The sequence below is a fragment of the Thunnus thynnus genome, chromosome 6 (genome assembly GCF_963924715.1).
Source record: "Thunnus thynnus chromosome 6, fThuThy2.1, whole genome shotgun sequence".
In the NCBI taxonomy this organism is placed as follows: Eukaryota; Metazoa; Chordata; class Actinopteri; order Scombriformes; family Scombridae; genus Thunnus; species Thunnus thynnus.
Window position 1 is genome coordinate 499,029 of NC_089522.1, and position 16,776 is coordinate 515,804.

Here is a 16,776-nt window from a genome sequence, read left to right on the forward strand (position 1 = left end):
TGGACCTGGTCTCATGATACTTCAGTGGAAAATGATCACTTATGACTGAAGATGGATTTTAAACTGCTTTAACACTTTTTCACAACTTTAAGTCGAGCAAAAACAGAGAATGTGTCTCTGAAGACGATGTCACTGAACAAACCTCATTAAAGTTCATTCAGAATGAAACAACAGACTGCTGAAGACTCAACACCATCACACGCTGCTACTCCTGAACGCAGCCTGTGATGATGGTCCTGGTGTGTTTCCTGTCATCTTCAACATGTTTAGAAATCAGTGGTGATAAACGTGATGCTCCACGTTCACTAACACCACAGTGTTACGTTTCTCCTGCTAACTGATGACACCCTGGAGGTTTATGTGTCCTGTGACAAGAACCCAAACAACACACGCTGGACTGTAAACAACATTTATTTAAATGTACAAAATCAGATGAAGTGTGAATTTAATCCTCATCTTCCTCCTCCTCTTCATCCTGGTTGATCTGGAAGTAGCGGAGCTCGTAGCTCTCCTTGGTGTTGGCCACGACGCGCAGCCAGTCACGAAGATTGTTCTTCTTCAGGTACTTCTTGGTCAGATACTTCAGGTATCTGCAGAGCAGGAGACAAAACACTTTATTAACTCTGATTCATTCACACTGAGAGGAAGCTTCTCCTCTTCAGGTCACATTCACACCTGGGAGCTGCCCAGTACAACCAGTATGACCAGATCAGGCGGGGTGGTGTTCAGCTGCAGGGTGGTGGGGGGGAGGGGGTTGTGGGTGTGTTTATTTGTGCTCTAGAACGTAACTGCTGTGAAACAATTAAAATAACATTTTATTGATCTGATTCACCTGCTCTCTCACCACCAGCGCTCCTCTTCACTCACTCTTTAGCTCGCTCAACCACAGCTGCTCTCTCTCTCTCTCTCGAGTGGAGAAGCCGACAACAAAGTCTAACTTTACTTTTAACGTTATCATATGAGGAGAAATGTCCTCTCTTTGTCCTCCCTCAGCAGAGTTTACTGATCAGTCTGATCTCCAGCTGTGATTGGCTGCTGCAGCTGCAGTGACGTCAGGTTGTGTTTCTCCAAAAGTTGACTGTGACTCAACTTTCTGGCCACAGTCTGGTGCGGCGCCGCAGCAGCCAAAATGGCCGCAGCCCAAACGCATAATTCCCATTGAAATGAATGGGAGAACTGGTGTTTTCACTGCACCGCCTGATTAGGTGTGAATACGACCTGAGAGCCTCGATTCATCCTGCTGGTCACAAGTTCACTGCTCATCAATCACTAATCCAAACCCGATCACAATCAGTCTGACCAGCAGACACCGAGGATCAGTTCAAACTTTCATTACTGAACAACAACATCAAATATAACGAAGTCCCATCAAACTGATACTGAAACTCATGTTCAAACAACGACCACAGTCCGTCATTCATAGAAAGTCCCTAAAAAGTCTCCAAATATTTTCACTTTTCATATCTTTAGTTGTCAGTGATCTCCAGCTCTCACCACACTTACTTTCTAATCATTTAACCAGCAAACTGCAACCTGAACGTCTGTCTTTACACCAACTAACACTTATCATCATGACTGATTCATCCATCTATCAGTATAGATCAATATATAGATTATCCTGAAATAATATGAAATGTCACATTTAAATGTAAACATATTAAAAAGACTAAATCTGATGGACAACTGCTGTTTACACTAAAGTTGGTCAACTTTATAAGTAAAGTGATGAGTGTTTGATGACCGACTCAACGTGTCCACATATAGAGAACACAGGACGGTGTTATTACATTAAACAGACATGACATCACCTGTAGTGTCTGATTAGTAATCAATAATAAAATGTAACAACATCTCAAAGTAATTATGAATCAAATAACAATAAATAATGACTTCATTTAAAGCTGTGGAGCTCCAGTCTGTAGTATGAGTATTATTATAACACCGTAAACAGACGAGACGTGTTTCATATTAAACAGTTTGTCAATGTATAAATCAATGAATAAATCTATAAATATATATGATGGACTCCAGTCTGACATGTTTTATATAAATTAATCTGCAGAGCTGATCTACATGATGGCTGACGTGTTGTTGACTGTAGCTAACATCAGTCCAGCTGCTGGAAACAGCTGCTCAGCTGGAACAGCTGTATGAAGACAGCAGGATGTATTTATCCTCAGAGCAGAGGTTCATTTATTTATGACTGACTGATGCAGACTTGATTTATTTGATATGAATCTAATTGGGCTGGACGAATAATCACATTTTATTTTCAATCATAATTTTGGCTTTTAACAATTATGAAAACAAGATAATTGAGATAAAATGATTATTGTGCCGCATTCTGTTTCACAACGAGGCTCTTATTCTGTCTTGTGTTATAAATCCAGCGCACCCCTTTCCTCCCACCCTCCCCAGAGACCCAAACTCTCTCAGTGGGAATCCACACTGGGGATCGGTGAGTCGGCTCTGTCTGTTCACTCCACACTGACTCTGACCTGCGTTCAGCGTCTGTCAGCTGCTTCACCAGCTGACTGACAGCAGAAACTTACTGAACCACAATAGTTCTCACGTCCAAATCCAGTGTTTGTATTGATTGATTCATTGATTTTATGTCCCCGCCCACCGTAGTGAGTGAATGGGAGCTGATCAATCAACACATACTGTTGATAAGTGTTAATGCTCTTTAGTTACAGTTCCATCATTTCTCCTCACATGGTTTCAAATAAATAATGTTTAAGGCCCAAAGACATTAAACTCTGAAATATTTCACAAAAATACAAAGATTAATTAAAAACTTTAGAAAAATTAATCCAAATTCAGTTTTATGTAACAGAACTGTTTTTCCGTCTTTTGGGAATCTTTGGGAATCTCATGATTCCATTCAATTCCGATTCTTGGTGTCTGATTTGATTTTCAATTGAATGAATAGGAAATGCTGCTCTATTCTCCAAACCCTTCACTGGTATCATCAGTCCACTGACACACAACATGAAACATGTATTTAGTTTAAAAAGTTAACTGCATTAATGAATGAATGAACTGATTTTAAAGCATCATCTATGAGAATAACAACAAGAGGAGGTGGAGTGCTCTGAGCTCTGAGTTATTTTATTATTGCTCCGCTCCGCTAACGTTAGCGTCTGAGTGACGACACAGAAAGTTGACAGTTTACTTCATGTTCATCTCACAAAGGTAATTATTTAGTCATTAAATTAAAACATGCTGCCTTTTGTGAAGATGAACTCTATCTATGTGCTGTAGACTGTCCAGGTGCTGCTCTGCTCTGATCTTGAGTTTCACCTTTTTCGTTCTGTCAACATCACGTTAAAACCAACATTTAGAAAATCAATTTATAACATTTGTGAATTGATTCTGAGTTGTTCACGTCTGCATCAGGATGCATCTAAGAAGAGAGAGAGAGAGATGTGTGCATGTGTGTGACTGCACTGACACTGGTCTGCAGCGCACACAGACACGGGGGCAAGCCAGAGGATGACTGCTGCTGAGAATGAGAACCAGAACCAGAACCAGAACCAGAACCAGAGCAACCTGCCTGCCATCCGGAGAGAAACACACTGAGAGCAGGCAGAGAGTGAGAGAGTTTCTGAGAGCGGCTCCGTGTGTTTACGGCAGAGAGCAGCAGGGAGGACAGACGTCTCACTCTGCTGCTGTTTCTGCTGACGGAGCAGAAACTTTAGTTCATAATTGTAGCGTCCGCCGTCTGACTAAGTATTGATAAGACGCAGTAATTTACAAATTAGAGTTTTTTATTTGATGAACATGAGCGCTGATACACGAAAAATGAACTAAATGGTTTTTATCTCTTATTAAAAAAAGCAAAACGACGATGAGTGCATGTCTGAACACCTCCAACACCGTTAACACCTTTACACACGTTTAGCTCACCCCCCACCGCCAGCCCTAACAACACACACACACACACACACGCACACGCGCACACACACACACACACACACACACAGCTCTCCCCATCAGTTCTCTCCTTTAGTATCTATTCCTTTCTTCCTCTTCCTCATGTAACCAGGGGCGGTGGATTTCCTGCTGGCTACTGTGCACTGTATACTGGTAAAGTTAAAATAATGAAAGTCTGTGTCAGCAGTTAAAGACAACAACATGTTATGTAGCCCTGAAGTTAGCTAACGTTAGCGCTGCTGAGTCACAATCATCGCCTGTCAGTCAAACGTATATCAAACCTGTGACTGCTACAGCTCATTTCTTTTAGAAAAATGAGGACTTTCCAGTCAATATGATCTCACAAGCAAGCGGACATTCAAGAAATACCTTACAGTAACATCTGGTAGCAGCGTACTCTGATGTTGAAATGTGTGTCTGCTACACAGATATGTTTAACGGTTGGCAGGTGTGTGAACTGTGAGCGTCTTACCTTTTAGAGAAGGGCACTTCAGAGGACACAGTGATCTTGCTCTTGCTCCTCTCGATGGAGACGACACCGCCACCCAGGTTGCCAGCTTTCCCGTTCACCTTGATGCGCTCCTGAAGGAACTGCTCCTGGATCCAGAACAACACCAGACGTCACACACACACACACCACTGACAGTCATCACACTGTTCAATATCTGTTTATGGCAAATACCTCATTAAAATATTCACTCAACAGCCCAGAAATAAGAGCGCTGAATATGAGCTGAAACACATCTGAGGTTTCATCTCATTTACTGCAAAACACATAAACTTTATATTTTACATTCAAAACATACCACGGTTTTACATTTGAATGTGTTCAATGTGCAAACTTGACTTGTAGAGACTTAATTATGTTAATGTATCACAGTAGACATTGTTTCTTATATTTGTTGTCAGTTATGTTGGTATTAAACAGTAATGCAGTGCAGACTTGTGTAAAATCGTTCCAACTCTCTACAGTTTGATTTTTATACTAAACTTCAGTTCATTTCTGCATGTGGAAACTTGATTCATGTTCAAGAGAGTCAAACACAATGAGATGTTATAGAAACCACCCGGTGAGTGGTGGACTTACAAAGTTGGCAGCGTCCATGATGCCATCTTCAACAGGATGGGTGCAGTCCAGTGTGAATTTCAGGACCTGCTTCTTCTTCTTACCACCTTTGCCGGTGTTCTGCTTCTTCTGCTAAAAATATAACAGTAGAAAACACTGACTGGACAGATGCTACAGCAACACATTGACTGTGAGTCCATGTTTACTTCTGGTGGAAACTAAACTCTGCTTGTTGACAAATGCACAGACTTCACAAAACATAAAACCTTTAAAATAAAAAACATATTTTTTGATTCGGGAACAATGTTTTCAACTGGAGTTGGTTCACTGGGTATTTTATCGAGGAAACTCGGACAGGAACTGTTAAAAAATGCTACAACACTACAGAAAGTGAAGAATGATCCATTTATTGTTCACATTTCGTCCTCTGAAGGCACGATGGTTTGCCAATAAGAGACACACAGTCCGTCAGATATCACGTCCCGGTGTCCGGGCTAAAACACGTTAAACGGGGCAAGCTAACTACACCGTCACATTGGACATGTATCGATTATGCAGCTAGTTAAACATAAAATGCTGTCATGCAGACTCCACACAGGCTGGCTGAGCCACAACGTGGTGTTTCAGTCCTACCGACGTTTTCCAGCCCGCTAACGTTAGCCGAAAGGCAGCCATAGGCCACAAACACTCCGCTACATGTGAGCTCATTAAAAACACTACTAAACCCGACCCCGACCCCTGTATCCCGACCAGGACTGTTTAAACATGACTGCTGTTACACCCTGCTCGTTTTCTCTGGCTTTCACAGAGGAAAATATACAGTTTGAGTGCATTTATCGACACGCGATTTTACTTACAATAGGCGCCATGGCGGAGAAGCTAGCAGAAAGGAAGAGCGAGCTGTGCGCATGCGTCACATTTGGCTGTACAAATCAAACACCAATATCATCGATTGAATCCGCGGATCTGATCTGAGATCGATTAACAAGTTGTGGGGTTTTTTACCACTTCAAAACATAAAAACACACAATACAAAAACCTGAAAACGATTTAAACAGCAGAGAATAAAGTAACGATGCTACGTGGAGGATTAGACCCATGTCAAACAGGCCTCTGTACAGGCTGCATACAGTTAGTGTCACACATAAGGTTTGAAAAACCTTTTGATAATAGAAGAGTTAATATTTCAAGTCCTTTCAGAAACCTTGCATCTATGTAGGCTACTGTATGTAGTGTTTGACTAATTAATGGAGGAGCCTTGTGTGGTAATTTGATTAACCACATTAATTTAGGAATATAGAAAATGAAATGAAATGTAGTTTTGTCAAACCAGAATGTTTTCTGTTAGTTTTCTACGGTCCCTGTATTAAGTTCAAAATCTATAGCTGCTATGTATTTATACAGATGAATATTTACTGATATCTCAGACTCAACACTTCCTTTTTTTCTCTGAAGCTTCTCTGAAGACACTTTGACCTCTGGCAGAAGGTTGAGGGACTGCTCCTCACGCTGCCTCAGCCCTCCTGTCTGGAGGACTTGACTGACCTGGTTCAGGTCCAGATCTTCACTCTCCTCTTCCACTTGAATGAGCTCCTGGTTCTCTGACAGCCTTTCAGCTTGACTTCATCTCAGCCTTAAGCTCCATCAACAGGCATCGTTCTGTTTTCAGCCTGGAGCTCAGGTTCATACCTCAGGTGGAGCTCACGGTACGAAGCCGTCTCTACTGATCAGCCAGCTGTTTCAATGTCCTCCAGCTGTTGGAGCAGAGTCACCTGGGGTCCATCTCAGAAAGCAGTTTAACAAACTCTGAGTTGATGAACCTGAGATGAAACTCAGAGATTTCATTTCCAGAACAGCTGATCAGAGTTTGTTCAGTCAACTCTGAGTATGTTCACTCTGAGTTAAGCTCATGTGTGATGAATGAAAACAGCTATCATCAATAGAGCTTGATACTATGAGTCACCATGGTAACTAAGGTAAATAAAAGGCAGAGCCTCCATTTGAGTCCAGTGGACGTAGAGATAGACTCAAAAAATACACTTGAAGCTGAGTTCAGAGTGAACAAGTTTACTGTGAATAAAGAGCAAGACAACGCAACCTGAGGATTAAAAACCTGATGCAAAATCATAAAACATGATTTTATAAACTTCTCATAACCTTCATATTGTGGAGCCTATTTTCTAGACTCAACCTCATATTTAAATCATATTCAAAACTATTTGGTTTGATGCTTTGGTAATAATCCAAGTATGATTTATTAATAAAACTGTCTCAGCATCTTCCATCTTCCTCTAAATAAAACCAGGCCTACTGATTACTGATTAGTCTTCTCTTGAACTTCCTGGGACTGTCTCTTACTGACATCATGTTATCTTTGTACACTCACCGGCACATTCGTCTGATCATGGGAAGGCAGAATAATGATGATGTTAAACATACTGTAACAGTAGTACAAGTACAGACGAGTGATGCAATCTGCAGACAGACTCAGTAATGTTCATTTCTCAGCAGTAGTTATCTAATATTTGCTACCATTACTGACTGTAAGATGTAATCACTTATCAACTCAACATTTTCAGATTGTTTTGTTTCATCTTTAAAAAGTTACATAATCTAGCTTTAAGATTTCAACTTGTGTCGTCTGGAACAACATCAGGTGTCGGCCTGGAGGTCAGACTTATTTAAACCTGCTTTATTATTTATTTATCCTGAAAATAAACCTGATTTACTGAAGTAAACCTGACTCAGCTGATAATCCAGCTTCATCAAACACCACGCAGGCCTTTATTAGAGAAATACAAAAGGCATCTTTTATAACTTCATCTCTTCCTCTGTGTGACAAAATAATTATGTTGTTTGCTTTTTCATAATGTGACAAAAATGTGATCATTTTTCAGTCATGACTGTAATTACATGTAATCTGTTCGTCCCCATGTTCACTTTATTAATATCAGACATCACTCCTGCATGATGGGAGATATGAAGACAAATCTTTTATAATAATTGTGTTGATTTTATTTGACACAAGTGCTGCTTTGTGAATAGATGCACAGTAACGAGCCGACAGTTTTCAGTCAGTGATGTGTGTTTAATACAGGCTGAAGATAAACAGAAGTCTATACACGCTGCAGCAGTCAGCTCATACAACGGCCTCATGATCGAACCCTGTACAGTGCACTTCACACAGATGCTACAAGTGTGTCACTTTAAACTCATCCCCAAACACACACACACACACACACACACACACACACACACACACACGCACACACTTTAACTGCATTACAAAAGTCCCGTATTCAGCAGATTGTGCCATTGGTCAACATTAAAGCATAAAGACCAATAAATAAATAAAATTTAAAAATTCACATATCCTTGGTTGAATATCTTCAGTTTCCAAGCAAGTCCTGAGTGTTAGATCAGTATTGATGAAGAGGTTGTTTACTTGTTTACTTCAGACCATGTAGTGATCAGTGCTGGATATTGATTAGTATTTGAGCAACATGTTTCTCCACATTTAACAAATAAAGCCAAACTTTTAAACATTAAACGTTGTCTGTAAATATTTCAGACATATGAAAACTCTAATTATAATAATGATCATATAATGATCTAAATCTGCAACTGTCCTAAAGAATAAGTAAAGAAAGATGTGAATCTTAAACATTCATTCTTGTTAGTGTCACATGTGGGTCAGTACCAACACAGGACTGTTAGCTAGTCCTGTCAGCGCTAACAGGTTAGCGTACAGTATTTTAAATGACAGTAACAGTAACAGTCTGCAGCTTCAGCATACATGAACTCATGTTAATAGACTTACTGTAGTTTACATCATACAGACTGATGTTACGTCAGTGAGGTTTGAAGTGGTGACATAGTGAAACAATGTGAGTGAAGTTAACCAGCTAAACCTTTAGCATTCAGGTACAAACATGCTAATCGCTTTATGTTTTTATTGCAGCTGTGACGACTCAACATCCTTCCTGACACTTAATGTCTGAACGTCCGTCCAATCACAGCTTCCACCTCTAACTCTTCACTGATGATGATGATGATAGGCCTGATGAAGGTGAGCAGGTGCCATGCTCTAACACTAACACACGCTGTTTTCAGTGACTACTTGGAAAAGTCTTTATCTAATAACACAATGTTAGTTTTCATGATCTGTAGATTTGTAATGATTCATTTCAGACTGTTTATTTCAGGTTTATTCATCCCGTCACGTCCTCCAATGGAAACATTAAAAACTGTGACAGCTACGGAAGCCCGGCAGGTGTCATGGAGGAAAAAAACAAACAAAAAAATTGTGTGAACAAATAAATAAATAGTGCACTCAAATTAATATTTGCTGCTCTCACATGAACATTAATTAGTTAATTTTTGCTCTTGAATGAATCGTTTGTCGACACAGATGAACAGAACATGTTAATCGAGGGTTTAAGAACAGCAGCTGCTGTTCAGACTGTAAAGCTCTGAGATAAATCTGCCCTATATCTTATTATAAATATCATATTCTGGGATATATTGATAACAAATGACTTTTTCTATTTGTTTATATACAAGTTGACCAATGGCACAATTTCCCCAAAGCATGTTGTATTTTTACACATCCTGAAGAAGAAGAAGCTTTGACCTGCGTCAACACACACAGACACACTCGTCATGCTCTACAGTGGCCACTAGAGGTCAGACGCTCCACACGGTACCTTTAAACATCCTACAGAGCGTCTTCGCTGACTATCAGACTGATCTGTCCAACACACAGTGGGATCAGGGTCTGCAGAGAGAGCAGCCTCCCTCCGACCCTTCACCAACACTCCTCCGTCATTTGGTTGGTTTCTAGCACAAAGTGAGTATGAAAGATGAAGAGGAGGATGATGAACTCATGCTGATGGAAATGACAGGACAGAAACAAACTGATGCTACAACACAGGAGGAAATGGAGACACTTTTAATGATCTATTTTGTCACATTCCTGTGTGCAGAAATGTGACCAAATAAATTAAATATAAAATATTTCACCAGAGACGATCAATTCATGAGGCTTCAATATCCAACCATTCAAAAAACACCTGAACGTTAAGTTTCATCCAAACTGGAGGTGTGACTAGTGGCTGAAGGACTTTAGCCTGAGTGGATTACAGTGTTAAGACATTAGAGCAGCCCAGTACTGACCAGCATATTCAGTCTCTGTCTACCAGTAGATGATGGAGCTCCCCAACAACGACTCTACCCTTAAAAAACTTAAATATTTTGGTGGATAAAGTTCTAAATGAAAGCGTTATATGACCTGTTGTTCCTTCCTCGTGGTCCAGATGCTCTCAGTCAGCCTGTATTAAAGAGACTCTGCCTTCAGGAAGAATAAAGTAATGAGGGACACTTCAGGATCACTGTGACCGTGTATGTTCAGCTGTCATTGTTAAATATGCTACGTGTGGCTGAACTTTGGAACTAAAGCAGGACGTGAAGTAGCGTCTTCAGCTCTGTTGTCGGTCTGAGAAGCTTCTACAATCATTTTGTTTTTAACCGTTTTTGTTGTGAATCCGAGATGACGACAGCTGTCGTCTTCTGCAAAGATACAGATGATGTGAATGAATTCATTTCCAAAGAAAGACAAAAACCTGATCCACATGGACCAGATCCACATCACTGTTCCTGCACATTTCACACAGCCATCAGATCATGTGGACCCTGTTCTGCCTCGAGGTTTGTAGGTACAGAGTGGAGGGTGAAGAGCTCTACTACAGGGGATGATTGTTTTCTATTTAACTGACAGACTTCAGTGAGAACTGGGGCTGATATTAACAACCATAATCACTCAAACACCTTCTGAACCTGGTGGACTTCCTGTGAAACTGAAACATCTCCAAACATTCGTTGTAACAACATCAAAGAAGCGTCATTTCAGTCTTCAGTGCAGGTCATCATGGTCAAAGCATGCAAACAGAAACAAGTGAGACAGATGGAGTGAGTGCTAGTGGGATACATGGAGCTCATTGGTCGTCTGGCCTTTCTAAGTGGACTATGGAGGTTGGTAGAAAAACAGCAGCCCAGCTGCTTCCGCTGCACCAGCTGTCATGGTCTCTGTCTGTGAGCTACAGGGCTCAGCCAGCTGCAGGGTCCCCCCATCCCCCCCCCCACTCCGGAGGGCAGCCATGGCTAATGCCTCACATCCACCAGGTCTGACCTGCTTCAGTGCTTTAAGTCTGTTAGGTCCAGCATCCAGCTCCTTGGTCTAGTTGACGCGGATTCCTGAGATGAAGGGCAGCCCGGTGGGAACCTTCTTCTTGTACTCCACATAGTCCTCTGCAAAGAAATGGATGAGGGACAGCTCCTCTTCCTCGATCCGCTCCCGGAAGAACCGCCAGCTGGCTATCGTGTATCCCAGTATACACACCGGGTTACACAGCAAGACCTGCAACAGAGACCAGTCATCAGTCATGTGGGACAGATATTAATACTGAACTCTGTTTACTGGATACATGACTCTGATCTTTGACTGGACTGAGTCTTTATGGAGAGAACGTCTCACCACCAGACTCACACATCTGTTAACATATCAGATTATTTCTAGATTAAAGCGTACAGATGTCCTGTATCCTCCTGTACTGTCACCATGAACTGCAGAAAAACATTGTTTGTAGTAAAGAAAAACATGATATACTGTACAAGTACTGCAGTACAAGTACTGCAGTACAAGTACTGCAGTACAAGTACTGCCTGGCTGCCTCCACTAGCAGGGAGAACAGAAGCAGCTGCTTATTGAACATGAATCAAGTCTTTGCTTCAATAATTCTTGTCTAACTCGCTGACTTTGATTCTAGCAAACCATCAAAGCAGAGATCACACATTACAATTAGGGAATAATATTTATAAAGCTCAGCATGATTTCTTTTGTAGTTTTCAGTAATAACTGTATTAAACAGGATCGGGTGACATGTAAACCTAAATTAACAGAATATAATAACAAGCAGGCAAATTATGGAAAAAATGACATTAAACTACACAAAGTTCAACAAAACAGAGAAATCCGGCTTGCAGGTTATATTTCGTGGTATTTGTCAGGATGCATTAATATCATTCTGATTAAAGAGAAACACTGCTGTGTCAGACCTGGGTTCCTATGCTCCAGTAGAACCAGCCCACGTAGGAGGGGTGTCTGAAGTAGGAGTAGACTCCGTCGGTCACCAGGACGTGGCTCTGGGCCTTCTCATTTTGGACGATGTGGTTGAAGTTGGAGCCGGCCGTCAACATGGCTGCCTTGCGCAGGCCCTCGCCACACAGCACCATGAGCAGACCCACCAAGCTCAACCAGCTCAGCTGCTTCAGCTCTGAGAGAGACGACAGGACAGACACTGGTGATCCTACACATTCACCACCGTACGTCCAGATTAATGTGATGCAGGATCTGTGACGGGCCTCCGAATGTGAAGAGATGAGAGTGAGATGTGGTGGAACTTTAATCAATGTCAGGTTTGGACCTCTACTGGTCTCCTCTCACTGGTTTCCCTCCACAGCATGTGCACCACTTCCTGCTAACAATCCCACAATGCAATACGCTGCATAGTATAGATGCAAAAAATGAGTGCTGTGCAACTCTACATCTGTCAGTGATGAGACGAAATGACGATGATCAGTAAACCCTCTGAGTTAACAACAGTCTTCATCATACAGAGTAATGAGTGAAGGAGTGACGACAGTACAGCTGCTGCTAAGCAACGGTCAGATTTTTCAGCTGTGTCATCGTACGCACAGTAACAACAGGTCTGAAACTTTTACAGAGTCTTGTCTCAAAATGACTGAACATCACTGTGATGGAGACAGACAGGTGATGGACATGGAGGACAGAGCAGAGCGACACGGTTGTGTTCACTGCTGAGTGTCAGCAAAGTCAACTAAACTGGTTTTGAACCTGATGCTGGTCCAACTTCCTCTGTGTGTGTGATCACTCATCAGCTGACAGCCAGTCAGCAGCCAATCCGACGCCACGCTTTGTGGTGCAGTTGGATTTTAGAACTGAACTGTGACCATGACTTTTTATTTTTATCTGGACGTACAACACGTAGCGTCACGTAGCCACAAACCAAACATATGAGTGAGAAGTCCTGTTCCTGCAACTGCATTTATACGTCATGTGATGCTACTTCACTACACTTTAACACAAATATTACTGGGACCACTACAGGAAATTGCAGATGAACATTTAATATCCAGGAATTCACATTTTAGACACAACTGCTGACTTTCACTGTAACACACTGACCATACAGAGTCCAGACATGTACGAGGTTTTGACCTCAGGCAGCAGCAGGGACATGTGTCAGGAACCTCACGGAGACGCATCATGTAGTCATTACACTATGAACTCATCCATGAGCTGGAAGTCACTTCAACAGGGTTTATACTGACAAATACACAACAGGTCTGAGTGGACTGAGCGCAGTGACAAAGAGACAGGTGACACACCAACCTGGAACTGTGAGCTTCTCCACAGTGAACTCCACCCATGATGAGACAGCAGCCAGGGTGTACTCCACACTGTGGTTGAGCAGGAACGAGTCCAGCGACAGACTACGAGGGTTAATGATGGCCGTCACCAGGTACTCAGAGTAATGGAAGAATGACAGCGAGCACATGTACCTGCAGAGACATGGTCACACTGTAACGAGCATACTGGATCCTGTTCATACTGGATATTAAAAGATCCTTCAAATGTGTTTTAATGGAAGTGATGGAGGCCAAAATCCACAGTGTGTCCACACAGTCATTTAAAAGTCTGTGTGAAGCTTCTATTCAGCTTCATCAGTCTGAGTTAGTCATATCAAGTGGATATCTGACACATTTACAGTCTTTTTAGCATCAAATTCCCTCTTTGTGTTTCCTCGGACAGTGTTTCCCTGTTGAGCTGCAGTGGAAGTATAGTAACAAAAAGAGGAACTTTGGCACTAAAAAGACTGTAACGTTGAAAGATATCTACTTGATTTGACTCATTTGGACGCTGAAGCTTCATATTAGCTTCAGATAAACTTTTAAATCCATTTTTTTTGTCCTGCATCACTTCCATTGTAAGGTCATTATGAAGGGATCTTCTAATGGTCAGTATGAACAGGAGGAATGATTATGATAATTAACACTACTATGGCTTACATTCAAATTTAATTCACTGATTCAACTGTAAAACAACATAAAAAGGTCAGATGGGTATATTATGGAGTGGGTGCTGTTTATAAGCACATTAATTTCCACAGAGCAGCGTCATGTTACTGATGCTATAAAATGACTAAATGAATGAATGAATATATTTACATACCAGCCAAAGTGTGTCCAGGTGGTTTCAGAGCAGCTTATAACTAAGCCACAGCCGAAAGTAACTCCCAGAAAGCAGGCTCTCACAGCAACCTGCAAGGCAGGACAGTCAGGTTATCCCGGGTCATCCCGGGTCAGACAGACACATAAACAAACTAACCCTCCTTTCTCTCTAGTCAGCCCCGAGACCACCGGAAGTTACTGCGGACACCCCGTCACAACACTCACACATTTGAATTATGTATTGTCTGTTCATAAAGCCACACATCTTATATTTACATGATATAGAAGAAGATATTTGTTAATTCGTCAAAGAGCTCGAGTCATGTTATATAAACAGATTGGGGACCGACCAGGACAACAGTGAATTATCAGCCCTGTGGACTGGGCTTTGTCACTTCTTTCTATTAACATAGTCATGAACACACACTAAGCCGCAGTCAGGATTAAGCCCTGCAGCTTAGACGGTACCTGGCTCAGGTTTCTATCTTGAGCACATCAGCGCCGCTTCAGCTAATGAGCTTAAAACGGCAGCTATGTTAGCTAGCTAGGTGATTTAGTTAGCCAACATTAGCTGTGCAATATTTAAGTTTAAACGGCAAAGTTAAGTATGTCAGATTCCACAATTAGTTTCCATGTGGTGCATCAAATACTTTACTGCTCAACAGCGCTGAAACCTGTTTAAAGTTGCTCAAACTGAAGTATAATCTGGATCCAGCGAGGAAGTTAGCTAGCTGTTAGCTAACGTTAACTTACCTTGTACAGAGGTCCCCTGTATGTGATGAGCAAGAGGCCGTTGATAACTGCAATGTAGATAATAATGGCTATTTTCCCTGGAGTTTCTGTCAGATAATCAAAGACCCAGTCAAGATGTCCAAAGCAGGTTCTGATCAATGGGATTACGACCACGCTGAGCCCTAATATAAAGCTTTTTATACTTACTCTTCCTTCTAGCACCAACTTACTGCCTGCCATGATGGAAGCACTGCTTAAATAAATATCGCGAGAGAACCACGAGACTTCCATCTGGCATCGTGTTTTGATTTTGACAGCTTTTACTGTACATAAAGGAGACCAACATCCACAGTGTGTCCACACAGTCATTTAGTGCAAAAATGCATTTAAAACTTTATCTGAAGCTTGTACGAGGCTTCAGCGGTCTGAGTTAGTCATAACAAGTGGATATCTGACACATTTACAATCTTTTTTTGGCACTAAAAAGACTGTAACATTGAAATATATCTACTTGATTTGACTCATTTGGACGCTGAAGCTTCATATTAGCTTCAGATAAACTTTTAAATACATGTTTGCACAGAAGGAGGACTGTGGATTTTGTCCTCCATCACTTCCATTGTAAGGTCATTATGAAGGGATCTTCTAATGGTCAGTATGAACAGGAGGAATGATTACAGCAAGAAAAACAGCTTTAATGTTCATTTTGGTTCATGACTGTTGTTGGCTGGACTGCAACAGCAGGGCAGGGCTGTAAACGCGACTGAGGCCCAGACCACCTCCAAATGTGGTCTGAGTGGCCCTGTTTACACCTGGTATTAACACGTGTCTCCACATGCATCTTGAATGATCACTTGTGATTGGATCTCACTTCCCTCCTCTATCTGCAAATAACCATGTACATCATTTCCATTTGCAAAGACCAAATTCGTTGTTGTTTTGACAACAACGGGGGTCCACTCCGTCCACAGCTGTGTGTTCAACTTGTTTGATAACAGGATAAACAAATATAAAATGCACTGTGTCCCTCACAGAAATCAAATGCCCGTCCTATTGATTTGCTCTGGTGCTGCGTTGGATCATATATATATGTGTGTAACAAACATAGAGGAGACCAGGGACAGTTGTAACACCTTGAATATTTCCACATCAGAAACAAGCTGCAGTGATTACACTCACTCTACACACGCTCAGTTAAATTGTCTTCCTGCTTACAAAAAAGGAGCCACATTTGAAACTTCCAGAGAAAATTACCAGCAAAAGTGTTTTTTTGAGGTATAACTTAAAATACTGTATTTTTTAGACACTGTCCTGAGATCAGATGTCTAGAAATCCAAACAAGTATTATTAGAATCACTGTTTTGTAAGTTAAAAATAGAAATGGCGAACATGTGTCAAACTCTATGGGCGGAGCGGGAACTTGAGGGCGGGGCCAGCAGGGGAAACGCTACTGTGCATATTCAGTGGGCTGCACAACACGGAAGCAAACCCAGAAGGTAGAAACTTTGCATTCAACATAGTCGGGAATTTTGTCACCAGAATGGATCAAATTCCTGACTTTGTCCAGCCAGAGTGTTTTCACTGACTAAACATAACATGAATATATGGTGTCACCTATCTTGATGGTAAGATGTACAAAAGCAGTTTGTCTGGTGGAGAGTGAAGAGTATCTGCGTTCTTCATCATAGACGCAGTGCAGCAGCTGGAATAACAAAAGAAACACGATGCATGTG

General features: G+C 41.5%; 2 protein-coding genes across 4 annotated transcripts; both read right to left on the minus strand.

Moving 5' to 3' along the window:
- Positions 1-395: 395 nt before the first annotated feature.
- LOC137183948 (large ribosomal subunit protein eL22) lies at positions 396-5,964 on the minus strand. 2 transcript variants are annotated; one of them, XM_067591188.1, is made up of 4 exons: positions 5,860-5,964; positions 5,024-5,134; positions 4,409-4,533; positions 396-590 (listed from the first exon to the last, which is right to left on the minus strand). In XM_067591188.1, exons 1-4 carry the CDS (start codon positions 5,869-5,871, stop codon positions 446-448), a joined length of 393 nt encoding a protein of 130 aa, XP_067447289.1. In that variant the 5' UTR covers positions 5,872-5,964; the 3' UTR covers positions 396-445. The 2 variants fall into 2 exon arrangements, with proteins under 2 accessions (XP_067447289.1, XP_067447290.1); XM_067591189.1 differs by having other exon boundaries at positions 5,024-5,131; positions 5,860-5,948.
- Positions 5,965-9,938: 3,974 nt separating this feature from the next.
- On the minus strand, positions 9,939-15,314 carry icmt (isoprenylcysteine carboxyl methyltransferase). 2 transcript variants are annotated; one of them, XM_067591176.1, is made up of 6 exons: positions 15,251-15,295; positions 15,065-15,111; positions 14,313-14,401; positions 13,473-13,642; positions 12,116-12,333; positions 9,939-11,417 (listed from the first exon to the last, which is right to left on the minus strand). In XM_067591176.1, exons 4-6 carry the CDS (start codon positions 13,636-13,638, stop codon positions 11,238-11,240), a joined length of 564 nt encoding a protein of 187 aa, XP_067447277.1. In that variant the 5' UTR covers positions 13,639-13,642; positions 14,313-14,401; positions 15,065-15,111; positions 15,251-15,295; the 3' UTR covers positions 9,939-11,237. The 2 variants fall into 2 exon arrangements, with proteins under 2 accessions (XP_067447277.1, XP_067447276.1); XM_067591175.1 differs by having other exon boundaries at positions 15,065-15,314.
- Between the last annotated feature and the right edge of the window lie 1,462 nt (positions 15,315-16,776).

Coding starts and splice junctions, on each gene's coding strand:
- LOC137183948 (XM_067591188.1), bottom strand. Junction 4,534..5,023: donor TCATGGACGCTGCCAACTTT/GTAAGTCCACCA, acceptor TTCTGGATCCAG/GAGCAGTTCCTTCAGGAGCG. Junction 591..4,408: donor GAAGTGCCCTTCTCTAAAAG/GTAAGACGCTCA, acceptor CCTGCTCTGCAG/ATACCTGAAGTATCTGACCA.
- icmt (XM_067591175.1), bottom strand. CDS start 15,283: ATGGCAGGCAGTAAGTTGGTGCTAGAAGGAAGAGTAAGTATAAAAAGC. Junction 14,402..15,064: donor ACAGGGGACCTCTGTACAAG/GTAAGTTAACGT, acceptor CCTGCCTTGCAG/GTTGCTGTGAGAGCCTGCTT. Junction 11,418..12,115: donor ACTGGAGCATAGGAACCCAG/GTCTGACACAGC, acceptor TCTCTGTTGCAG/GTCTTGCTGTGTAACCCGGT.